Source organism: Rhodnius prolixus, unplaced genomic scaffold (assembly GCF_049639745.1).
Source record: "Rhodnius prolixus isolate KJV_2025 unplaced genomic scaffold, Rpr scaffold_2, whole genome shotgun sequence".
NCBI lineage: Eukaryota > Metazoa > Arthropoda > Insecta > Hemiptera > Reduviidae > Rhodnius > Rhodnius prolixus.
This window is the reverse complement of record NW_027411592.1, coordinates 23,362,460-23,390,235: the sequence shown is the minus strand read 5'-3', so window position 1 is coordinate 23,390,235 and position 27,776 is coordinate 23,362,460. Positions and strand designations below refer to the sequence as shown.

Sequence of the window (27,776 nt, the reverse complement as noted above, 5' to 3'; positions counted from 1 at the left end):
CAGTCTAGAGCAAAAATGAGAAAATATTATAACTAAGTTATAACCACAAACTAGTTAAAAAGAAGGATTAGGCGCTTCAATGTAATTTCAAACATAATTCCTAACAATTTCAAGAGGAAAGTCTCTTATTTCATAGTATGACAGATGGTTTGAAAATGTAACAAAAGTTTTCATTCAACTTTTAAGTCCAGGACTAAAACATTTTCTCCTAATTTAATAGTTCTTGGGCAAAATATACAGAAACTGATTAAAAAAAAGTAAAGATTTAGTAAATCTCAAAAATGGCTTTGAAAACCAACTTTTATTTAATGAAAAAAAATACTGATGAAAGAGGCGAATAGAATATTCAATAACCATAGAGCGAATGATTTTTGTTATACTAAATTTGATCTCAAAACCTACAGTATGCTAAACATAGAATACTGGCAAGAATCAGATATGCTCAAATCGCAATCTCTTGGGTACCGCCTTGGAGCAAAAGAGTGTAACCACTTCAGCTTGCGATTATTAGTCCTGTCCAAATTGAAAAGTATTTCCAAATTCTACTTGAGAATGACTATGGTACAATAAAAATTGGCACACTTTCTTTATTTTAAACTAAAAAACTTCAAATTGCGTTCTGAAGAAGAAGAAAAAAGAAATACAGAGATCTGTGCCACCATAAGGTTGGAGAGTGAAATGTCAAAAACCTTATTTTGAAAGTGACGTGACATGATTCAAAGTTAAGAATTGATGACATTGAAAAATAAATAACTTAAAGCATGGCCGTAGATTAAAGAAGAAAGCGTGGAAAAGTGCAAAATTGCTTTAAAAAAAAATGAATGTTTCCAGTGTATTGATGTATCGATGTAAACGGAAAGCGTAACCAGAGCAGTTGAAATCAATAGAGAAGGGAGGCGTTTAGGCATTCAAAGAGTCTGATGAACTGTTTTCTTAGATATATCTTCGGAATCCCGAAATTTTGCAAATTTTCTTTAAAATAAAGGGCATATCCTTGTTTTATAAGTGTAATTTTTTGCAAAACAGATCTAATAGATTGCCAAAAATGGGAAAAATCAGCATTTTTCAGGAATTGTACTTGTTGTGTTGTTTTAACTTTTTTTTTCGCAAACAACGTAGCGCCTGAACATGTGAACAGATTTTCATGAATGTAATCTATTTTAATTCAATTCATCTGTATTTTTACACGATAATCATTTATTCACTTGTCACAAAAATGAGGCCATTACTTTGTATTTGTAATTATTCTTCGAGGACCATCGTCCCAGATTAAATTTCTGATTTTGTTCATTCATATTCAAAAAAAGAAGGTTAAGTGGAAGTGAGGCAGTTATGAAATGTTTCACTTGAATTATTTTATTCATTTATTTTTCTTTAATATTGCTTTCTTTACATTCTGGACAGAGGGAATATTGCGATCATAATGGCACCACAGAGAACGGATACGATATAGGTTCTCCCTGAGTAATACGAGTACCCCTAAATGACTAACTCTGAGCATTCTACCCCCAGAGTTATGTTTATGGCAGTGGAAGTTTATTTGTGTTTTCTTTTTCTGTAAAATATGTAAATAAAGGCTTATTATTATTATTTGGAAGTTAAACGTAAAGCCCGCCTGAAAAATTAGGCAATTACTTTACTTTACTTATTATTATTAAATGACTAACTCAAATGGAGTCCCCGTCTCTCTAGGGGTGAACGAAAAATTGTAGTAAACTCACTCAATTTTCCTATTTCGGTTTGAATTAAGTTCTTTACGAATAAATTAAGCCTGAACGTCCAATAATTACACAAAGGACTTAGTGTTCCAACTAACTCTTGATTTGCGCAGTTCTCTACTCCTGTTGTGATTACTGCTTAATAGACTGAAGATCAGAAACCTTGCCTTCCGGTAGTTGTTGTTTGAGAGATGAGGCACGATTTAATCACAGTCTTATTTTGAATTGAAATTTAAAAGTTCATTAAATTTAAATGTTTTGTTACTAGTGGACAGTTTCTGGATTCCGTACACAGGCGTAACCATGTTTCCTCTTTGTTTGAAGTATTTTCTTTTACATGTGAGACATGGTCAAGTGGAAAATGGAAATTAGACTCACTGCATTGATACATTATTGAGTATGAACGAAAATGAAAAAAATAAAATTTTTTACAGTTACTTTAATAGATTCTCCATCTTTACTCGTTAAAATAAAATTAAAACTATAAGATCTGGTCATAATCTCCCTTTAAGGTTGTTTGAAGGGATATTTTCCCATTTCCAAAATTAGATTGTTTAAATAAACAATTCCTTGAACTTCTGACACGAAATTGAAAAATATTAATTTATTTGTGCTAATTTAAAAGTTTATAAAATGCCTGTACACAGAGACATCTTTTAACATGTTCTCATGATCTTTATTTTATAAACGTGGCACAAATAAATCTTATATTTGGAGGTTTTCGTTAGTAGAAGTTTTACTGATTTAAAATGGAATGTACACCCTGTTTACAGCCTACCGAGATAAAGTAAAAACCCGCTGTCTTTGCATGTGTCAGTCTGTGCTACAAACCACTCTTACCAACAACTTGGTACCTCATTTCGAGCAAGTATAACCACTTTTTCCATTAACTTTGCTTTCATCTTACTAACTGGGTACCGCTGTTTCAGCAAGTATAACCACTTTTTCCATTAACTTTGCTTTCATCTCACTAACTGGGTACCGCTGTTTCAGCAAGTATAACCACTTTTTCCATTAACTTCGCTTTCATCTCACTAACTGGGTACCGCTGTTTCAGCAAGTATAACCACTTTTTCCATTAACTTTGCTTTCATCTCACTAACTGGGTACCGCTGTTTCAGCAAGTATAACCACTTTTATATTCAATAGATTTTTTAGCGAAGCGAAGGCACTTTTACGGAAAGCTTAATGTTGCACATGCCTGGAAGGCCAATTCTGTTTTCCTGGGAAGAAATAAAGTTATTGGTATGAAGAATATAAGGAAATCTTCCCAGCCATTTTCAAGAAAACTGCGCAAATTAGAAAAATAAAAATCCATTAGATTTGTATTCCGGAATGGATTTGACTGGAATTCTGGAAGCCTTGCAAGGAAGACCCTTTCCACGCTGTCAAGTTGGAACTTTTTAAATGTGTTGTTTTAAATATTTCGTTTATAATTTAAAATATTATAAACTTATTAATTTATAATTTTCATTTAAATATGTTAACATAAATGACAATCTTTCCCTTCGTAAGAATAATTTGTGAGCGGAATAATTTAACATTGCAGGAACTGATTATTTTCTTGCGAACGGGGAATATTTCGACACGAGCCGAAAGGCGATAAGCCAAAGGTTATGGGTGCATAATATGAGTTGGTGACTCCAATAAGAGATTTTCAAACCCATAACCTTGGTAAAGGCTGATTATCTTTACTACCATGAAGAAAACATTTTTATTTTTTCATATTGGAGGTCTGACAACTTGCACTTTTGCTGCAAACTTATTGTTTAAAATACAAAATCACTTTTATCTCTTATTTTTGTAAGAGATAGTACTTATTATTTAAACATTTTTTTTCTTACCTGTAATATGTTTCAAGAAGTTGAATAATAAAGCAGGTATTTTTTTTGGGCCTCTTTATTTGCTTACTTCTCTTTTATTCTACATATGTATCTATTGTAAGTATGTAAATGTTGTTTTTAGAACTTACCTCCTAAATCCACGAAAACGTAATCCCAGTATTCAACGATTGAAGTCTTGTTTGCCATTTCCTTTCCTGAACAAAAAACAACAACAAAAAAAATTAGAAATGAGAAAAAAGACAATAAAGAAATTGCCTATTTTTACAGGCGGGCTTAACATTCAACTACCAATTAGGTGTCGCGGACGGGACTGGAAGCTCATATTTTACTACGATACTCGTATAAACAACTTTTTCTACCAAATAAAATGTAGTCCTACGCAGGATTCAAACTGGGGATCTCCCAAACTCTTGACCAACAGACCAACAAACCCGCCGAAAAAAGACAATAAACACTAGTTCCAGTAATTTAGTTATATTTAACACATTTAAACTTTTATTTGTCTTTAACTTCTCCGGTTCTTCTTCATATTTCAATAGCTGTTCTATTTCTTTATATATGCTGCCACTAACTAACAAATTAATTAAGGACAGTTCTACTATTGGAAAATTACATTATTCAAGGACTGACTCCATTTTGGTGATTGTTGAAAACACCATTTTTTGCTTCTTTTTTCCAGTTTGTACCAGAGCAATGTGTTTTGGAACTGACACTTCAGACCTTCAGTCTGCGCACAGTAATAGACTGGAAACTGAAGATGTTGTGTTAATTCAAAACAGGATCTTATAATCACTCTCAGGCAAGCAACTGAGAAGCAAAACGAATGTATAATGTTAAGCTATACATCTGCTGTATAAATTTGCAGAAGGTTTAGAATTCGTCTCTTTTGGAAAAATGATGGAAAGCTGGCAGAACGTTAAAAAAAACCTGTACATTTACAAAAAGTGCGTGTTTTGTCAGAACATGAAATTCTTAATTCGATCCCTTTTCCATTTCAGCTGGAGAGAGTCAAGGTGAAGTTCTGAGTCCCTTTATTTTTATACAAAGGACAGGGTATACAAAGAAAACAAATAAATATTAAGTAACATACGTCTCGGAAATCGGAGGCTGAAACTAATTCTTCTGCCATCGCTGGCTTTCGATGATGACATAGCCCAAGTAGCTGATTAAGGTGATAAACTTCAGAAGACACTGTCAATATTGTAATGAAGAGCTAAGAAAGTGATCAACTTCAAAGAGGGTGATTATTGCGAGAGAAAAGAAGACTTTAAAGCTAGGGTGGAGATGAAATTGTAGAGTAGTTCCTTAGTTCTCGTTACAATGAAGATTGTAAACTAAAGTCTTAAACGGTCGAATTGAAGCCTATTGTACCATTCAATAAATGAAGAAATGGATGAGTTGCCTTCAGACAAAATACAAAAAAAACGTCTGGCGTCGTTGAAGGATAAATTCACTCCTGGCCTGCAACCTATGTCTTGCCATTACAGTCTCTTCACTGCTGTTGGCCGGTTATCCGAATTATGTCTTATACTTGAGAAAGTAGCTAAAAAAGACGCGATGTGGCCGGGCGAGGAACACCGTAATCAGAGCGGGAGTAATTCCCGTCTAGGAAATAATTGGGGCAAAATTGGCCGTAAAACTCCGATTCTGATTCGGTTGATGGAGCATCAGCTTTATGTGTGTCAACAATTTGGGTCATTGGAGCCTAGAGCCATCTCAATAGTGCCCAGGGAGTTGCAACCTCCAAACATCAGTGAACAACAATCTGGGAAAGATTCAATCTAAAAATGTCTATTGCTATTACGTACACATCTGTTTTTTTTTTTTATTCTCTTAAAGATGACTCTATCGTATTGCAATGGCTTTAAAAAACTAAATTATAATTTAAGTTTCTTCAGCCAAAGATGTGGGCAAAACTAAAATGAAGAGTTGCGTGCTAAATGTGTATGTGATAGTAGACACTTTCACTATTCGTATTGGAGATCATCTGCTAGTGATCTTAAGTAACCTTACCTCTTCCTGAAAGTGTTGCACAAGTCGATACATAATTTTTCAATGTATTCTTTTCGTTCATTGTACGTGTTATTAAATGTGAACAATTCCCAGAGGTAATAATAATAAAGTATGTTAAAATATTAATTTAATGATAAAAAAAATGGAAAATATATTTTTTTTAGGAAAGAGAAATTGTTGCAATTTAAGTCCTAGATTTTTAGTTATTTTTGCCGAGCTTTTGATCTCGGGACAAAGTCGTCTCTATGCTTACAATTATTAACAATTGCACATTTAATATGAAATTTAATATGATGGTTAATATAAAACTGTGTTTATCTTTTGATGGCAATAATTTCTCTTATTTTTTGGCTGAATAAAACATATCAAAAAACAAACCAAAAAAGTAGTATTGTACAGTATAATTTTTTAAATTTATTTGAAGCATTACTGTTATTTCTCTGTTATTTGCAATTATTATAAATTGATGTTGAATGCAAAAAAAAAAAAAATACAACACTTCAAAACATTTAACCTTTTATAGTTAAGAATTTCCATTAACAGATGAACCATAATTTCTGATGTACAGAAAAATTGCCATAATTAAATAGGAATTAATTTTAAAATCCCTTCTGGCTGCTTAAAACTTCACTCACAACCACACTATTTCCAGATTGCAACTTTGATCGAACGGAACTGGCAAATGAACTTTCAGACATAAAACATGACAGAGCTATTAGAAATTTCTTGTACTTCAAAATGAGTGCGTGATACAACGTGTGTCTCGCCTTTCCGAATGTATCGCCTAGTATTTCTCAAGCAATCGAATGATTAGCGTAAATATACAAAAAAGTGAGCCAACATGGTAGGAATTAAACTAGATTCTGATACGTAGATCCTGCGTTCTAATTCAGCCGTTAGCCCTTAGATTTTCTCTTCCTAGGAGCTTCTTACAGCTCACTGTCCAGAGATGGATCGAGAGGACACAGTCCTGAGACCAGCTGGGTACTGAAAAAAGCTCCGGGCGCCAATAACCTCAGATGTTGACGCCCATTAAAAAAAAAAACATGGAGCCTTCGTTGGTGGTTTGTGAACTTCAGCACCTTAATAAAGAATTATTGAAAAAAGTAGCATTTAGTAATAATAATAATATTAAATTTATATAAAATATTCGAAAAATATGTTTAGCCCATGGGACCGAATGATGAGGGCTTTGCACTTTGGATTCCCAAACTTTATTGCGGACCGTCCCCTTCCTAACCTGAAACAAAATTAACGTGTGGCTGTGACATGGACACGGCCGTGTGTTGTACGTGAATACGTTTATGTAACGGGTTATATTTTTTGTATAAAATATTTTTATTTATTTATTTAGGATGAAATCAAGGAAACAAATCGACGATCGAACACAATCTATGCCCGTACAGTCCGTTGTCGATGTAGAAGCGATTTCATCATCCACTTGCATAATTTCAACCGCCCCAGCTGCAGATGTACTGACACCGTCGTTGATCCGCTCGGCCGCATTCATTCTTTTACGTTCCCGGCACAGCTTGACTCGGTCATATGGTGTTTTATTATAACCATTCGATTGTTCTTGAGAAGCCCTTTCCAACCGTATATGAACTCTGTATTTCGTTTTGGCTTTTCGACGCGTATAGGCCGACATTATGTATTTTTGATAATATTTTTTTATTCTAACACCTTATTATATTCACTGTCACTATTTTACACTAATGTTTTATATGCAATCGATAGATTGTGACGACAGCTGACGATTAAAACTTAAACGAACATCGTAGCTTCTCTGAGACAAAAATTATACTCATTGCAAATCTCGAAACGCAGCAAAATGATTTCAAAATGGCGGCGCTTCCCCCTCGACCGCGCGCGATGCGTCACAGTCCTCGCTTATCGTAATGAATTATTTGATCCTTTGGCTATCCAGTGGTCTAATTTAATTTTGGATGTACACGATAGATTCGAAACTATAATGCCAAACTGTATCCCCCGATTTTGTTATCATTAGGTTTTTTTGGATTGCTACCATATGATTCAAATTTAAAGATGTATTCACGTCAAAAGACGAAAACTAGGTATCAAAGTTTATAACTGAAAGCTTTGATACGAATAAAACATCCTAAAAATATAAAATAACTAAATTATTTGATAAAATGTACTTAGACATACAAACTTGAAACAATATTGAGAAATAACAAAATAGAATTTTCATTGCGTGTCATAACATTAAAAATAGTTCTGAGAAAAGAATTATTTTTTGGGCTACAGTAGTAATTCTATGAATGCCCGACTTAAGTTTTGTCAGCTCTATACTTTAGATCAACTACATATTTGCAGTTTGCTTCAGATTTTATTTATGAAAGTCATGAGTGCACTAAATGCACTAAACCTACGCTTATCTAAATAAGTTCAAGGTAAAGTTATTCATATTTTTTGTACTATAGCCATTAAAATCAGTATAAAGTTAAGATAACTGATTCTGTATCAAGAAAAGTCCCAGATTTAAATTTATATTTCTCAATTATTGTTACTTCTATCAAATTCTCTTGGACTTTTAAAACAGTTTCTAATTTTGCTATCTTTGTAGCCACAAAAGGATGCAAAATGCGACTAGGTAGGTTCATATTTAAAAAGATGTTTTCCTGCACTTTCACCGCATTTCATATAAAACCTCCATATTGAACCTCAACCTACCACGGCCCCTGAACCCTTTTCTCTGCATCCAGGGGGTGTGGGCGATATCGTTCACGGTGGGAACCAATGATCTAAACCCTCTACAGATTTAATTTTACTTCGATTAATTTAATTCCATCAAAATCCTATATCAAATTCATACTTCAGAATTTTTAAATGTCGCTGACACAATCAGTATTTTCTTAACATCGTTTATTGCCGAAATTTTCAATGGGCCCATAATTATATAAACTAATTAGTTAAATGCTGGTCATTATTTTTATATTTTAGTTAGAAATATCTGTTAATCAGTTCTTGATTGTTAATAAGCATCTTGGAGTTCTTTGGTATAGAAAGTGACGAAACTCAATGGAAGGAGTTTATGGTCGGCCAACTCTACATGGATTCATCGTATTCAGGTTGGAATTAAAAGGGGAAGGTCCCCGTGAACAGTTCCAAACAATTAAACACGTCCTTGCAATAATCTTGTCAAATGGTTGAAGTTCTCTCCTTTAAATGAAGTTTTTGTTTGTTTCTTTTTTTTTTTAAGGCGACAATATTTTAATGAGTTCAAAAATTATGTACTTTAAAGTTCAAAATGTATATCCGACCAAGGTAGTGTGGGAGGAAAGGAAAGGTTCATTGGGTGACTGAATGTCCTACGACGTTTCTTACAGCATTGTAATGATCTTCTATCTTATTAAGAGAAATCATAACGCTACATTTAGATTACACATCCATATGTTTCTGCTTTTTAGAGTATCACTGTCTTTTTTGCTGATTTATAGTTTCTTTTCTTTTCACAGCCCTGAAGTGCCTACGTCAAAACCTTGGCCAAAAAAATATTTAAAAATAGAACGAAATTTGCCACTTCTCTTACTTTTTCTTTTACTACTCTTACGACATGTAAGGAAAGTGGCAAATGTGGTAATGGACATCGAATCTTCACATGGAATATTCGTTTCGAGATTCACTCTGTCCGAAAAAAAGATTTTAGATATTGGCCTTTGTGAGAACAAGATATCTCAAAGACAAAAAATCCCAGAAAGCTGAAATTTAACATATCTATACACCCGACTATTAGTTCAAATTCCCTTAACCAAAAGTACGTCCTTCAAGATAAGCTATTATATATATTATAATAAAAGGATAAATAATACAATGATAACCGCTAAAATCTTAAGTTTTCTTTTTTTAAGTATATTACAGAACTGAAAGTTCCTCTACACTGGAAGAAAAGTTTACTTTTCTAAGCTTGCTTCCCTCTTCGACTTACTTTAAATCGCTTATACATTAAAATCAAGAACAGTTAAATGAATAATGTTGATTGGAAAGGCTTGGTGGTGGATGAACGTAGGTTCCCTCTAAGGGTGTCATTTTGGTACAGTGTACAGCTTTACCATCTAGATATTGATAGTGTTTGTATATTGAATCTGTATTCTAAGTGAAAATAAATATTTGTTCAAATTCCGGGGGTTTGGAAAATGTGTGCGAACACCTAGAAGAGAAAGTGGTGCGAGACTCCACCCCAGATTTCTACTTTCTCTTACTTCTAACCCTAATTAGGGATAATATTAGCTGCAGGCCTGAGAGAAAGAGTTTACATACTTTTTTGGCTCAAAGACCGGAGATCTATTGCAAAAAATAAATATAAATATATGTATAAGTAAATAAATCTCTACAAGCCCCATTAGTTTATGAATTTACTTTCGTTAATGAAGATCTTATTATTTCAAATTATTTGCTTACCTTAGTGACGGAAAAGAATATTTATTCTTCAAGGTGTAATCCATTTCACTATGCTTGTGCCAGTCATTCCATTCCTCTGAAGTACCGCGACTGTTCTTTGGGTGCAAAGAATTCAGTTCAACTTCTCTTCCGTATTATGATTTTATCACGCAAAAAATTAGCCATAGATAGGAATAGTTGGTACTCCGAAGCAACGAAAGCTGGGAAACTAGCAGGGTGAGAATGAATGACTAACTTCACGTCACCTATTTTTAAGGCGAAGTGTTTTCTTGCAGTTATTTGCTGCAGAAGAACATTTTTATCTATTGACTAGACGAGAAATACTTCACTAGAGCGGCCGGGATCCTATCCTATCTTTAATAAAGGTATAGATAAAGATTCACTCACATGTGGAAACAATTTCGAAACAGGTACCTGTAAAAAAACCGCAAAAACCTTTGCTTTACCTACCATATTATTTTACATCTTTGATTAATATTTCTTTTAACTATCAAGGTTACACTAATTGTTATTAGGAAGTGGAAATATAGTTGAATTTATCAATAAGTTTTGCGTTCTATGTGGCTGTAATTTTCTTAATGCTGTCAGTCTCCATGACAACATCAATGTGATTAGGGATACACGCTCAATGGCGCACAATGGCTTGAATGAATGCAACTAGTTTATTTTTATGGACCGACATAGAAAAAACAGAGTACAAACATCAATTATCACAATGAAAAATAACCATTCAGATAATTGCAAAACATTGTAATCAGCATCAAAAATAATTCATCTAACAAATTTTGCAGGCTGAAATAATTTACAAGTTTTATACACATTTTTTGAGCATTGTGCTTTGTAAACTCTCAGCCATACTTACGTCAATATTTATGTACAAATGAAAACATTGTTTTTAACATTATTTATTATTTACAGGACCTGTAATAATTCACCTGTAAGCGGTAATAACATATCAACCGGCTAGGGGTTTATTTGAAGAGAGATTTACTTCATGCTCAATTTAACACAGAAATATATATGTCTTACATTAATGTTGAGCTAATGTTGATCCGATGATTCAATATCTACTTGCACAGCACCAAGCGGTTTACTCGGCTAGATTCTTGACTAACGAAAATGCAAATCCCTTCTCACTTCTCAGGCCAGTTCAACCATTGTGGTATTCTTTCTGATTGGGACAATGCAGCTAAGATCGCTGTCAACCTCTCTTGGGTCGCTAATATTTGATGCGATACTGTGACAGCTGAGTTTAATCAACATTCCAGCGCAGTTTGGCACAGCCAAATTAACTAACTACAACCTTGAAATCCAGAATACAAGCGAAAATTGGACTCCTCTACTCTAAACAATCAGAAGTACTTCCTATTTGTTTTTAGACGATATCTGTAGTCAATTTGGTTTAAGAGCAGGGTTCTCTCTTAATATCCGTCGTTGCAGTTTGTCCTACTTTGAACATTAGAATTCAATTCTTTAAAAATGCATTATATTTCTCAAAGCCATTTAGTAACTTTTTTTTGGTATCCATATTATGAATAAATTCTCTAGATAACCTGGCAAAATTAATTAGCATTTTCTTGTTACCAACTTTTATTAAACTTTTCTTTTTGTTTCCTTTCTAATTAAGACCAATGACAAAGTTGATGGCGAAAGATAACATCCTTGGGCCGTGGTGTAATGTACGCCGAACATTAAAAAAAAAGATAGACCACATAACGACTAAGTTTTGTTCTTTTTTAATTACTTTATAAAATAACTCAATCAGTTGTGCCGGAAATATTGTATGTCCTTACTTAGAAATGTGACGCAATAATAAAATTTATTTCTGAACTTGAAGCTAGTATGTAAGTTGTTCTTCTCGCATTCATTTGTTTGAAAAGCTCTTTTACTGTACCTTTGAGAATTATAGAATTAAAAGCGCAATTTAGGAACATAACTTGTCGCTAATGTATTAGAAATCTCATGAACATTTCACAAAGAAGTTAGAGATATAAAGAGCAAAATGATAAAATAAAGCATCGGTAGAATATGAAATAATTTTCAAAGCTTTAACAATTGAGATCTTCAGCCTTTTCCGCTTGGGTACAATTTTTTGCAAAAGCTCAAAACCACCAACTAACAGGGTGAAATTTCTCCACTTAGCCGTTATGTGACAGCCAAGCGGGAATAGACGCTGATAGCTTGTGAGCTTAAATGACAGCAATTAACCGCTGTCATTATTTGAGAACAACTGTTATTGTTAATTTTTTTATTTTATGTTAGAGATTTTCAGCTGGAAGAGAACAAGATTAATCCTTACATTTTAGGTACATCTAAATAGCACTACCTACATCTAAATAGCAAATAATAAAATTGAATTGAATACAAAAATACTGAAGTACATATGTTTTACAGTTATACTGATTAGAGACACTTACATCTGCGATTTTGTTCGAGGGTTTCATTGCACATAAAATATTTCTTTAAACAACAAGAAAGTTTCTATTCGAACTTTTCTTTGAATTATATTGTATTATGAAAAATATGGACTAAACTAAATGTTAAATGACAATTATAAAAAAACAATATGTTTGAAATGTTAAGAAAATATCGCGCTGCTTAAAATAATATTTAAAAAACACGAATCCTTAAGAGATAGTCGAGTTACATTAACTTCGGGTTTTTTTAGAGCGAGTATTGGACTCAGTCAGGGCCGCCGTCAATTTTCAATGTTTATTGAAAAGTTCAGGGGAATGAGCGGCGGGCGGTTGGTCAATGTCAGGGACTGCAATCGCTCTGGCCTCAATCAACAATAAATATTCAGAATGTTGGAAACTTTTATCTACTTTATCCATTTTATTGTCGTTTAAAGAAATTATTTAGTTTTTCTAATTCATTATTTTAGATGAGAAGTTTATTAACATATTAAAGAGGTGTGCACAGCAATTTAAATTACCGTCTTCATAATAATTTTTTTTTTTTACAAGTGGAACAACTGAGATCGTATCTCTTGTCTCTTTGAACTTTTATGAAAATATTTTTTGATACGAAAAGAAGTTATAAAACGTTGATCACCAAGTTGGTTTATTTTAAAAAAGCTAACAATTCAAAAGCAGGAAACTAGACGTAAATATTGGGCGTTTTTTTATTTTGTTAAACAAAAAAAAAATGGCAGAAAATGACTTCTGTTCACTTAAATTTAGAAGTTTATTTTATATGAAAAGTGGAATGGTAGACGGAAGCCTTCGTTATTTAATATCCTGTCAACTGTGCCTTCAAATATCACATGATCGGATTTTCAATATATCCAGGCAATTTTCCTCTAGGCAATCATATTTCGGTATTGGAATACTTTCTTAAAGTCTCTAGTAGGTTTGCTGCACTGCGGAAAGGTATACGTTTTATGGTAAATCGGAGAAAGAGAAAAAAATATCATTCTGTGGGCTTCAGTTTTATTATTTGCTATTTAGATGTAGAATGGTAAAATGTAGAATAGTAATAGATTAGTAAATAAAATGGTAAAAGATTACCAAATTAATTTCAATGTAACTGCAAAAAATACATCTGCTGGACGCAATTGGAGAGCAAGTTTGAGCGAACCAGAGGAAGCCGAAGTCAAAGGTTTCAAAATTTACCTCATTTTCCAGCTTGAACCCAATAACTTGGTCGAAAGGGTGCCCCAAGAGACTCAGATATGCTCCAAGAGTTTCAAAAATTAACAAGAAATTTTGTAAGTTTCCATTAGACTGTTTATTTTGATGGTAGCACTTCAAAGAGCTGTTTCTGACAAGAGGGACTAGAGAGAGAGAGGAACCTCTTAGTGCATTGGGATCCGAAGAAAACCTAACTAAAAACTTTGATACCTCGCGATAGCAACGCTGGAGGTTCAGTGGGCCTTCCTATTCTAAGTAGATCAATTAAAAGAAAAAGTCTGAGCGATCATGAAGTGAATGCTGGAGCAGAACTGCGCAGAACAAATCGGCATCAATTGCAGTAGTCGCCCAACCCAAAAGGAAATGATCTTCCAATTTAGTAGATAAAAATAAGGCCTTGTTTTATTTATGAGTTGTGAATCATCATTTCCTTTCCTTCCAACAAATTTCGATTTTAATTCTTCTAACATTCAACCATCTTTTTCAAATCCTTTTACAAAACTATTTTCACATCCAAGTTTATCAATGTGAAGATCATTAGACGAAGTTTATTTTATGGAATTTTATGAGTAACAGGTACTTTTAAAATCAATAAACGTTCAAAATTTTTCTGGAGTTCAATTTTTGAATTTGCAAACTATTGCACTTCCATGTATTCACTCATTTTTTCAAAATGACACTTAAGATGTTCTGTCAGGAAATCTAATGCTTTTTCGAAAGGTGCAATAGGATTTATTGCAGCCTCAGCACATTTGAAATTGTTTGCGAATTCAAACGGTGATGTAGTTGATCGTAGAAAAAAACACAAAATGTGAAATAACTCCCCAAACGAATGATTTCATGAACCTGAATTATTGCATATGAACTGTTCAACTAATTTCAAGAATTTGGTAACTAAGAGAAACTGAGACACCCTATTTAATGGCTTCAAGTTAATTAAAATTTTAAATAGTTAAATGAAAATCACCGTAATCAAGCTTGAAATTTGAGATTCCGCTAAAACGCCGGAGTTACCACATATTTGCATTCTAATATCTAAGGTTCCAAACTAAAATTATTCTACTCAATGTACTGCACAAAGACCTTTCTAATAGGATCTCAAGAACCAATGTAATAATAATAATTGTCTTTATTAATTAATATTTACATTTATCTTCATAAATAACATAAAATTAAAAACTTACAATATAAAATAAATAAATACTTAGAATGCTTTTTCTATTTTTAACTAAAGACTTAACTCTTGGTCTCTTGGACCGTCAGAGTGGAGTCTTGTTGCCATAAATAAATAAATATTATAACGAAAATACTTGTGGAGGCACAGAATGCAAATAAATAAAAGGAAACTGAAATCAGAGAAAAACATTACTAAATTACAAAACAAGTTCTGACTTAAATTTATAATAATAAAATATAATAATAAAATAAATAATTAAAAATAGTAGAAGTCTTTACACCCAAACACACCAATCTATAGGCATGATTAATTTTTTATTTCAAAGGACAACTATTACAATTCAAAATGCGTTGACAATGCTGTTCTTCAAAGTATTCTAAAATAAGCTTACGAAAATGATTGAGCCTATTACACCATAATTCTACGTTATTACAATTAGCAAAATTTAATGAGATGTTTAAATTGAACGTAATCTCTCTGAATCAAAAAATATCTTTTTAATTGCTAGTCTAGATAAATACTGTAATGAATGAACCGTGCTTACTATTAAAATCTACCAAAAAATATTTAAATGATAATTAACTAAAACAAAATTAAGCAGCTCCATGAAATACATTTCCCATTGATTACTGTGCAAATAGACGGAAAAAACACACAGGAATTGTTGGGCTTTACACTGATTAATTCCTTGTTTGAATTTGACAGAAAGAAATAAATTATAACAGATACATAGTACCTTTTAAATTTATACCATAGAGGCAGCCACCCGAACTCTCCTAAACTTGGGATCTCTTTTTTGCTGGAAACCATAGTACTTGAAATTCTCTAAAAGTTATTATATACTCCTCTTGGTCCTTAACTTCCACAAATGTTTCAAAAAGTAAGTAAATAACGAAACTTGATTGGTATTGTAAAAACCAGAATCATATTTTTTATTTTTTAATCGCAAACGTGGTAGGCCAAATAGTGCATTTTCATATCCTTCTGTGGTTGCTATATATTACCATCAATATTTACACTGCGTTCGCATTTTTCCCAGTAGGTTTTGGTGAGCGAGGCGTGTAGTTAAACTGTTCCAACTTAACTTTCGCAGATGAAATGTTCATATCAGATTTAGTTCTTTTATGTAGATGCTCCTTTTTCCCTTTGATTATAGGGGCTTCACTACTTTTAGCGGGAGAGTAGGTTAGCTCTCGTTTCTTAGCTTGCTCTGAGTAAGAACCAATGTAATTCGTATTTAAAGTTTTTAAAAGAACAACCAACTAGTCAAGTATACATCATACACAAGGTAGTTGGATTGGATATACCTACTATTAATAGTTCTTGTAAATACCATTGGTGCTTTATGAAGTCATTAGAAAATATAGAACCAACTGATTCATGGAAAGTTAGTAAATAAATTGTTTCATAAAAACGAGATAAATAATATGTATCTTAAATTCGTTTTGATTAGGGCGAATATGAGTAAACAAGAACCATATTGACAATATTGATGTTACAGATAGATTATTAGTAAACAATTTTTGCTTTTGATTTGCATTATTATCATTATTTATATCCGCTCCAATGAGGATGGACACTCTAATTTTGTAATTTACAAACGGAATCAAATTAAGATATAGAGTTGAAATTGGAATGTATACTTATAGAGTTCTTGCATTGTTCACTTCACTGACTTTACAACTCCAGTACAACATAATTACTACTAAGCACTAATCACTACATTTGTTAAAAGTCGGAGTAAATAAAAAGAATCAAACAAAAAACAAAAACAAGTGAAATAACTGAATGATTATAAGAAAGTAACTAAACTTAAACTTATTCACAATAATAAAACGGATCATAAAAAAATAAATAAAAAGAAATTAAGCAGAAAAACAGAACAAAAAATATAAATTTATTTAAGAGCCGAGACAAACCAAAACTTATTCACCAACAGAAAGCAAGAAGATTTGCAACTTGATAGTTGAAAATCCCTAGGCAGTCTATCTAGATCTCTCTCACAAAGAGAACAGCAGATAGTAAATAGAATGTTTTGGAGAAATATTGGACAATGAAGTTTATAAATGAAAAAGTGAAGTGATAGTTTATTTTTTTTTGTCGAGGCCCAACGTTTAACTACCAAATTAGGTAGTTATTAGATTAGTACTTAGCATTGGTCACGGATGGAAGCACATAATTATAATTAAAATTTTCGGAATGAAAAAAATGAGCAACTCGCTAGACTCGAACTAGGAATCTAGCCCTTATTAGTCAGAACTTATAACCACAAGACCAATGCTAGTCAAGACGTTATAGAAGCAATAAAAAAATATAAATATAAAAATATTCTGATTGAATTGAGTGCCGGTGAATACGGGTATTTTTTATAAATTAAATAGGTAATTATACCCGTTCCATCAAAAAGTATAAAACTGATTAAAAATAAAAAGAATTGATTCAAGTTGATTATTAACAAAAAACGAAGGTAAGTGAAGGTACAGGCTATGAACACACAGTAGGTTTTTTTCATTTATTTAGAACTTTCAGATTTTATTATATAATTCTCACGTGGGAAGGAATTAGTCGCACCTAAAATTTTAGGCACTTATTTTTGGGATATAACCAAATTTCAAGGTCTTTTCAATGAAGTAGTTAAAAAAGTAGTCAAAAGAAATTATATAACTAAATTTTAAAGTATATCAACTTGTAATTGTTCGAAAAATTTCCAAAAATTCGCTTGCTAGAAGTGAAAATAAGTATTTTGGGAGAGAATGGTGAAATTTGAGTGCCCAAGTACTCCGGGTTTTGTTAAATTAACAAAATTTTAATGGATATTGGAACAGTTAATTATTGAGAAGTGTATGATAAAGGCTGGCTCAGATTCCAACTCATCAGGAGATTGATATCAATTTATCAAATGTTTCTAAGTCAAAGTTTATGTTTTAAAAGAACCAATGAAATTTGAATTATGAGCTTCACGAAACAATAAAGAAAACAAAGAAAACAAGATTGATATTGAGAAGTTCTGCTAGCGCTTTAGTACCTTCTTCTAATTCTGGTGCTACAGTTCGAGACGGTTCTTGGCTTGCACAATCCTTATTCATCACTGGTAAATAGGAGCTGATCACTAACTTCCATATTCTCCTTGCACATCTAACCACCTTGTTTTGGAACGCGCCTTTATTGCGTACCGCCCAATAACCCCGGAAATATTTTATTGCAGACTGATAAACTAACCTTAAATATTTTATTGCAATAGATATAAACTATTAAGTGATAGATATAAACTAACCTTAAAAATTTTATTGCAGACAGTGATAGATATAAACTTACTTTAAATATTTTATTGCAATAGTGATAGATATAAACTAACCTTAAAGATTTTATTGCAATAGTGATTGATATAAACTAACCTTAAAGATTTTGTTGCTATCTATTGCAACTTCTGGCACTTTAGAAGAGAACTAAGCGGTGCCAATTCTAAGAGATACAATTATATATTTTTCCTCCTTTTCCTACAACACTCCTCTCTTACAAATTTAAAAATTCCCCTGATGTAACTAAGTTAGAAAAGCTGGACAATTGCAGCTACTTCTACTGTTCTACAATAAAAAAGGACTAAGTTGGGAATGTGATAAAAGTGTGCCTTCTATACCTAACCAGTATCCAACACTTTCCTAAAAAGTGGATAGATGGAAAATCCAAAATGTTAGAGTTTAAACGACTTTGATGTTGCTCTTGTCTTATAAAGTAACAAACTAATAGTGCAGCCATATTTAATTTCATCCAATAAAAAAAAGAAAAGAAAAGAGAATTTATAAAAAAAGTGAACTCTTTACTTTCAATTTATTTTTATCTCCTGTATTAATTGAACTGGAATAATTGCATGGCCGACCGCTTTTTGTTAAGTATTTTAGGTATTTTCTTTAAATTGAAAACCTCACATTTTTAGAGTTTTGTTTTTTCATTATTATTACGAAGACTTTTACATTGACCTTTTGTTGATCAATCTTTGCCAAATGGTTCACCTTGATAGTGATTTTTTTTTTTTTTTTAAGTTGTTTATTACGCACAATTTCTCACTCACAAGCCTGGGGGACTGTCTATTCATTTGCAAGTGACGAACTTCCGACCGGAAACAATTCTTGTAGTAGAAGAAAAAAAAAATTGTTTTTCTCGTTCTTGAATTTGATTTTATGTTTAAAATAACTTTTGACTCAGATCTCATTGTCTAATTTTTAAATTAAATCTAACACATCCTTCACCTTGTTTCTCTTTAGAAGTTGAAGAGAATGCGAATGTATATATTTTCATTTGCACACGATCTAGCTTAGTAAGCTACTTACGATGCAGCGGACATGATACATTCTTCTTACATGTAAAGACCTCTCTTTTATGCAGGTCGGAATTTCGCATTGCAGTTGCAAGATATTGGATAGAAATAGCACAAATTAGGTACTATTTTAAACAAGAGCGTACCCATCAATTTCCTTTGTGGGTATAGATGTGATTTATTTTAATATTTACTCAGTTTTTTCATTTTTATATTGTCAAATTCCTCCTTTGCAATCATTTATTACCAATTATTACTGGGTGATGATTTTTTTTTAAACAAATTTATCGCAGTTCTCATCCTTTACACACGTCACTGACGAAGGGCGTACAATCAAAGTCTATATACACATTTTACCACTTGGAAGACCTAGAAGCTGAGTTGGAACTGTGATGAAGAAATGTGTAGCGAAGAAATAAAAGAAATTACTCCCAAGACATCGCCTAGAAGAGCTAACATTCCTCCACTCCTTCAGTATTCAATAAACGAGCTGCTGGTCAAACTGGTTCAATTCTAAACATTACTAGAGTTGATTTCTTCTGCAGCGGTCACTTCTTTGAAGGAAAGATAGCTGTGGGCTTAAAGTGTCACAAAGATGACGGGAATGTGTTAAAAGCACATCCAATAAAGGGACTAAGCACTAGGAGGAATAGGCTCAAAATATGCAAAGCCTTGGTCATTTAACATTCTATTGTGGCTATTGATACTGTGGTTGATCGCTGTGAACTTTACGTCATACGGAGGCAAAGAAGATCATATTAAGGTACAAAATAAAAGAGTCCTTGAGACGCAAGAATGTTAAGCATCCTTTAAAATGGAAATTTTAAGAGTAACCTATTAAAAGAGGGAATTCCATCTTTGTAATCCATTTCTGGTTGATACGCAAATGTTGCTAATCATCCAAGTGCAATTTGACCTAATTGTTTGCGAAACCATTTATGATAATAATAAAATATTATATACGTATGTATATATATAATTAAAGTAAAGTAATGCCAATTTTTTCAGGCGGGCTTTACGTCCAACTTCCTATTAGGTATCGTACGTAGGTGGAGGCGACGAGCAAACATACTTAACTGTAAAGTTCTCATGTTATCCATAAAATAAAATCGAATCCAGAATAGGGAATCGAACCCGGTACCACAAGACACAGCCTAAAATATTATATATTACACTATTATAAATACAATTCCCTATTAATTACTGTGTAGAATACAAGATCAAGGACACTCCCTTGGGGAATACAAGCACGAACTGGGCAAGAAGATTAGGTATTTCCACATACGAGATAGAAGAAGCATCAAAGATGAACCGGCATTCCCGGGTCCCTAACGTGACGTGTAAAGCAGAGAGACAAACTTGCTATCAAGAAAAATAGTTGACGTAGCAGTATCGGACAATCCGAAATTGAATTAAGGTTTTAATTTAACTTCCGTTTAAGGTTTTAACGATATTTAAGATAGCGTTAAGTCACGGATGAGCTTATATCTGGCATTTTGAATATATCTGGATAGAATTTTTCCCAGACTTTATGCCAGATCGACTTTTTTTTTTTTTTGAAGAACCTATGTTTTTAACTATTAAGATTTAAAAAAAATTGTTAGCATTTCCGGAATGCAATGCGTGAGGAGAACAGGTAGTGACCCTGGACCAAGATTTCTAATATGTTGCTGGTGCGTGTGTAGTTGTAAGATTATGAAACCAAACATCTAGGAAAAAGATTTTGTTGAGTAACGCTGAAGTGAGAGCTAGCTCTCTTACCTACTGACCGAAATGCCACTTTTTTCACTAACACACTTCATAACCATAATATCTGCGGTTTTTGATAATAAGAATGTACAACTACACTTTTTAGAGTTATTTTATTAGTTACATAAAAATAATAATTATTACTATTACCTACTGTTATTTCTTGAAAATGTGGTTAGCCCGCCGCAGTGCTGAATAATATCACTGATTTTATCCGTCGTTACATATATATTTTTACTTTTTCTAACGGATTTCGGATTTTAATCCATCATCAGAGGTTAATTAATCAATTTGGTGTAGAGAATCTCCCAAATGCCCAATTATATATATATATACGAGTATAATATAAATTGCATTAATATACGAGCATGTTGCATGTAATCTACTTTTACATGGGTCCTTTTTATGATTTTACTTATTAATGCATCATTTTTTTAACATTTATATGTGTATTATTTGCATCCAAACTCATATATACCTAACCTAATTACCACATAATTCATTAGGTTTTTTATTATTAATTATATTACCTCTTCCCATAAGCTGGATTCTAATTTGTGTGACCAGATTAAATTTGGAATGTAAAAACTTTCCTTCAATGAATGTGAAATTTCAAAAGGCACATATTTTCAGTTTTATCTTGGCAATGAAAACCGAGGGATAACGAAGCTGCTAATTACAGACAGATTACGAATGTTGCGAATGTAATATAAGTTGATACAAATGCTTGCTTACCAACAAATATACAAAAACCAATTAAGTTGAATTTAATAATTCAAGCAAGTTTTCTAGTTCAGATAATAATTTCTGGTTTTAATCAAACGGAAAACCCAAAAGACGTTATTAACTGGTCAAATGACGGACGTATTAATTTATTACACGTAATAATGCAATTTGAAATATAATCTGTACAACTGGTTCACCTTCCAACCTTTATTTTTTCCTTCAAGTTATATCTTCTCGTTCCTTCATTACTGACTAATGGTAAATTTATTTGTTTTTAATTATATTATCGAACGTTTTTTTACATATTAGCTTTGCGCTCCTAGCTTTCAACCGCTCGGTTATGGTGGCGCTTTAACTTCAATAATGTAGCAGTTTATACAAGTAACAAACTTACGGTTAGTAACTTAAATACTGCAGATCAATAAATACTGAGGTCAACTTCCTTTACAGCTGATTTGCCTTTCCATAAATTCTAAGAGGAACTTCTGCGTCAGGTCAAATTTTTGAAATTTAGTTTACCCAGAAAATTCGAGTTTAGACTCCGGATATGATCAATTTTTTTTATTTTAAGAAAATGGTTTGTTAGTTGTCTGCGCGAGTTTAAGTTTAGGTTCTTCTTTGGTAATTGGCACCTGGAGCCTTCCTAAGGCATAATCGTCCTCAAATAACGTTTTACCGTTACTAACAACTGTCTATTACTAGAAAAAGATTTATAGAATCTCCTTGTAAATCTAAGGCAGCAAGCTGGGCAACAAATCTGAACCTTCACGTTCTGGATAATTCTTCAATTTGATTACTCAAAAACTACAAAAAAAAAACAACGTGAAACCCAAATTTGAAATTACAAATGATCTTTAGTGTTAGTCGCGTAGCCGTCATTAGATTTCCGCCAAACGGATGGATAGATCATTTTTACATTTCTACACATTACATTTTTTACATTTCTCGTATCGCACTAAAATTAATTCAATACATCGAAAATTAACTTGCCTGGATTTATTTTGGCGGATTATGTGAACGTCCTCCGTAAAACACGTTTCCTGAAAAAAAAGATTAATAATGTTAGATCTAATTATGTTGACAAGAACTTATTTTATAAAAATCTTATTGAATTTAAAATCTTTATTATAAATATATACGGAATTTACCAACTGTAAAGATTTAGACACTTGCACTTATATTAATTACTAAAACAAACGAACAAAATTAAGCGATCCAGTTCAATTTGTGAGCAGTTCATTTTGAATGGAAGCTGTCAAAACAGGGTACTCGCAGTACATTGTTCAAAGTTACGATAAATGCCTTTGAAGACTTTATTAGTTACATATAACAGCAAAACAGCAGTATCCGACGCTCTTGAAAGCTAAAATTATTTATAAAAAATGCTAATAATTTTATGCCCATCGGTGCTATTTACAATCAAAATTGGATTTTATTCACTATTGTTTCAAGCAAAAACAATAATTTCTCTAACTCTGATAAGACCAAAATTTATACGGCTTGGAAGTTGAACATTTCCGAAGACTTCCTAGAGGGAGAGGGTAAGAATAGTTGAAGAGAGAAATTAGTTGGTCAAGTGTAAGATAGGAACTTTTAAATGCACTTGGTACATCAACCATCGAGAAAAGAATTTATAGTAACTGCAATTTTTCGAAAAGCATAAATGTAAAGTTGCAAAGAAAAACCTCACATTTAAATAAATACATATTGAACAATATTCTTTATAAAAATTAAAAATACCTACGTATACTTTGTTTTATGTCTTTAAATTGATTTTATTGTTTAAAATAATAAAGAAAAGCTTTATTGCTTTAAAGAATAATTATAAATGTCTGCGTTATTTTTGTTTGTGTTAAATAGTTAATTTACTTATACTTAACACACTTTTGTTTTGCGTCAAGTGATTTTTGGTAACTTTTGTTATAGTCGAAGTGTTTTATAGTGTTGTTTTCTTGTGCCAAAATCATTTTCAGGCAAGAAGTTCAACATTTTCTTGTATTTCGAAACCTTTTATTTTTACTTTTGAAACATATTTTGAGTACCAAAAGGTTTCTTGCATCCTGGCCCTTTAATAGAGAATACTGACCCTGCCATAACATCCTGTTCACCTGTAAACTAATCTGAAGGATTAGTAGGACATTGCTGCTTAGCATACTGGTGGAGCTAGGAGGACCTTGGCTTGGGTCAAGGTTAAAGAAACGAGCCCTTTAATTCAACCTTCTTGATTTCAAATTCTACTTTCACTTCAACCTGCTCTCCTTCCAATAAGAGATATTGAATTTTTTTAACATTCATTCAAGTCTTTTCTGAATTCACAAAAAGTAATAAAGTTTGGTATTAATTTAATGTAAATTATCACTTTAGAGTTTCTTAACAGTTGTTTAATGTGTAAATATATTTAATTTGATTGCATGCTACAATTAAGTTCTATACGTGATTTGATTAGTTTGAATCAATTAAATTAAGATTAATGGAAATCAAGAAAAAGATTACCAACGGAGTGTAATTCTGTGGGGAATGAATGCGTGATAATTTTATTCATAACACTTCATTAGTATGTCTAAGCTTGGCTTTGCATGTACTCTCTTGAGCGTGTCGTGTGAATAAGGTTCGTTGGAAGTGGAAAATAACGCCCTTAGTATGTCCTAACCCACAACATTTGAAAAGGTTGTAGTACATCAACCTCTTCCCATAACGACTTGTAAAACGCAACAGAAAAGCACTTATGACGTTAGAAAGAAATAACCTTTATTAATGCTATTGCAGAATTCTTGCAACATTTACAGTACGATAAATATTCCAACAGAACACGTTAAGATCAAGAAAAAACGGTTTCTTTAAGAGATTATAGGTTCCTTTGGTTTTCTTCTTCAGGAAATGTTAAGGAGAGGGTGTTGTAAGATAATGGGAGTTGGAAGGTTTCTGCCCAGTAAAAGAATTTCGAACAAAAGCGACATTGACTGAATTATTATATTAACTAATAATAAATCGGTGCATGAGATCAGTGCCACTCCAAAAACTCTTCTAATTAGGAATTTTGACAACAAATCTAATCCTGCATAATATTGTTTCAGTAATTGAACTTGACACTAGGAGAAAGTCTCCTAATCTAGATCCTAGATCTAACCGAAAATTGAAAAAATGTTTTATGTATGAAAGAGTGTAGAATATGATGAATTTGTTAGTGGTATGATAAGTAAATGTGTGCGATAAGGATCAGGACTAAAAGATAATGAGCACTTTAGCTTGAGTATAAAATTTCTTACCCTATAAAATTTGAGCAACAACGGAGATGCGGCCTAGGTACGATCGGAACGTTGTTTCTGGAAATTCTAGCTCTAGATTTTTTCGAATGATAGTTGACTGAGAAGTATACTAGACGAATGAGAGAGCTCACAGTGAGGGAAGCGCTCTGCTAGCCAAGAACTAGGGGGCATTTTAGGGTTTTTCCATTTACTTCTTTGTTGGGTTTCCCCTTCTCCAATATTGTCTTTCCTTCTTCTGTTAATAGTCTTTCTGGAGATGTAGGTTTCTCATATATTGGTAAGAAAGAGTCTGTGTTCATCTACTACTTAACATTCATAACACAACGACAATTAGAATTCTATTCGTAGGCAACGAAGACTGATTAATCAAAATAGTATCAGCCATTTTTGAGAAAACTCCATTTCAGCTTTGACTGCTATTTAATTTTTATATTTCTGTATTGATATTTATTTTTTTAATTTACACTTCTTCCGTAGTGTAATTTAATACATTTTATGCCTTAATTGATTGATTCCTGAATTTCTTTATCAAAATAAATTTCACAGTATTATTTCTTCGGCCATCCTTTTCTTTTAAACGCTAGCCAATCAAAAAACTAAAATAAACTAACGATCGAGTGATTTCATTACTGCAACTATTTCCAAAAAATTCAATTTGGACCATTTTTAGAAATAAGAAAAATCTTCTCTGTGACCACAAATCTAACAAACCTTTTGCAATTCTCCACTGCTAACAGTAAAAGTGAATAGACGGTTCCGAAACAGAGTTAGGAAATTTAATCAAGTTGGCTGTAGGATGCTTAAGTTAAGCAGGTTAAGGAAATGAAGTAGATTAGGATGCATTCGATTTATTGCTGGCAATGAACAACACATTATCCTTATGGACTACTATCCTTGTTTACAGCAATAACCTGTAAATGATTGCAAATTATTTAAAAAATATTACAATTTTTCAGCTATGATTTTATTTAATCTTTTTACTTATATATTCCGTGTTTTATTATTATTTTTTCAACATTTCAAGAAGCTCAACATTCACTGAGGAAAGACAAATACTGATTATTCAGTTAAATCAACACAGTAAAGACCACGCACCAGGAAAGAAGTTTGGTCCTTGGACAGTTTGTCGGCCTAATCTGTTCTTACTTACTAACATGTACTTCAAATGTAAAGGTCAAATTATTTTCTCTTTCACTTATATAGTGGCAATGAATTTCGTATAGATAATCTAAGTTTGTATAAACTGCAGTTTCTATTGGTTTGTTTCCTACAAATTGTAGATCAATGAGAATAATGTTTACATACGAGTGTATTAAAAGTTATATTCATAAATGAAATACGATAGTCAAATTAGATTGTATCACAGTACAAACAGCATCAAGGAACAAAATTAATGTGCGGTCAAGACTAGAAGTAGTGGTCAACTAATCATTTTAAATAATTTTTTAAAGTTATTTGAATAAAATATATTTTTAATGACAGTTTTAAAACTAAGATTATTTAGAGGCAAAGAGAACCCAAAATTTCCTAGTGTTGTCTATAATTGAGATAATGGATAACACAGATATATCAATGGAATTATGTTAAATATCGCAATTATAATGTGGATGCAAATGAGGTACATAGTTATATGTTTATGATTTTGGTAATGTATAATTCAGTAATTTCTGATTTTTTTTCTTGTACTTAAGGCGCGACAACATCTGAGGTTATTGGCGCCCGGAGCTTTTTTCGGTGTACTGTCGGCCACCGGACAGAGTTCTCTCGGTACAGACAACGCTATCTGTCACAGTAAGCTGTAAGAAGCTCCTAGGAAAAGAAAATCTAAGAGTTTGGAAGCAGCTGGATTTGAACCCGTCATCTCTACGTTGAAATCAAATTCCAAGTGTTTTGAAAATTATTGTATTTATTATTTTACGTAATTTAAGTAGAATTGTAATAAAATTAAGTAATATTGAGCTAATATTTAGTTGCACTCATGAGAGCGTTAGTTTTGATCTCAGGTTAAGTCTTAATCTTCTTAACATCCTAAAATCTTTAGAAAAGGAATAAATCTAGACTGTTTTCACGTTAATTACCTTGAGTACTCTACAAAATTACAATATACAATCAAGAAATTGACTTTTAGAATACATTTAAATAATTAGAACGAAACGTATATTTTTGAAATACTTTAATGTATGTATTTTAAAAGAGGCTAAATTGTGTTCCAAATTTGCTAAGAACTCCCAAAAAATTATTCTCCCTCAACATTTATTTCTTATTTTTTACATTGCAGAGTTCAATGAAAATTATTGAAATTTCTCGTAAGAATTCATAATGATATTATGAAAAATAAAATAGAAATTGTTCAAACAGTCTGTTTGTTATTGCAATTCATTTACTTAAAGTGATTCATTACTTTAAAAGTTCTTCTCTTCACTTATCTTTGGCATGGTTACCTGGTTTTAGCCGGTCGTGGATAGAGAAGTGGCAGGCATCAAGTCAGTCACTTATGAGGGGAGATAGTCGGAAAGAACTGTGACAGGACATTGTTTCCTACAGCGTACAAAAAACACCACGTCAAGACCTAACTGGGCCAAGCTGACAGAGCTTCTTTCTCCTCTTATAAATGTTGCTGATTAAAATTCTGCAGGATCGTTAAACTTATAATTAACAATCTAAACATGGGTAGAATAACATGAGACAATAATGTGCTTTAAATCTTTGTTTTTGTCTTTATAGCGAACGAACGTACTATATTAATTAAATCTGGGTAGACTGTAATCTGGTAAATCTTCAAGTTTATCTTTTTAAAGCTTCTCCTAAAGAATTCCTCCAAATGTCGGGCTTATATGCGAAGTTGTCCATAACATCTAACCCATAAGAGCTAGAGATGTCTCATTAGAAGAACATACTGTTAAATATTTCTTTA

The 27,776-nt window shown here is 32.3% G+C and overlaps 1 protein-coding gene across 3 annotated transcripts in view; it reads right to left on the bottom strand.

The window, feature by feature from the left end:
* LOC141450482 (very long chain fatty acid elongase AAEL008004-like) overlaps positions 1 to 27,776 on the bottom strand; it is a 194,104-nt gene that overhangs the window by 5,451 nt on the left and 160,877 nt on the right. For all 3 annotated transcript variants that reach the window (XM_074120979.1, XM_074120978.1, XM_074120980.1), the window contains 2 exons: positions 22,587 to 22,636; positions 3,691 to 3,756 (listed from right to left, as the gene is read on the bottom strand). In XM_074120979.1, coding sequence (XP_073977080.1) covers positions 3,691 to 3,748 — 58 coding nt within the window. In that variant the 5' untranslated portion in view covers positions 3,749 to 3,756; positions 22,587 to 22,636. The remainder of the gene's footprint in view (positions 1 to 3,690; positions 3,757 to 22,586; positions 22,637 to 27,776) is intronic.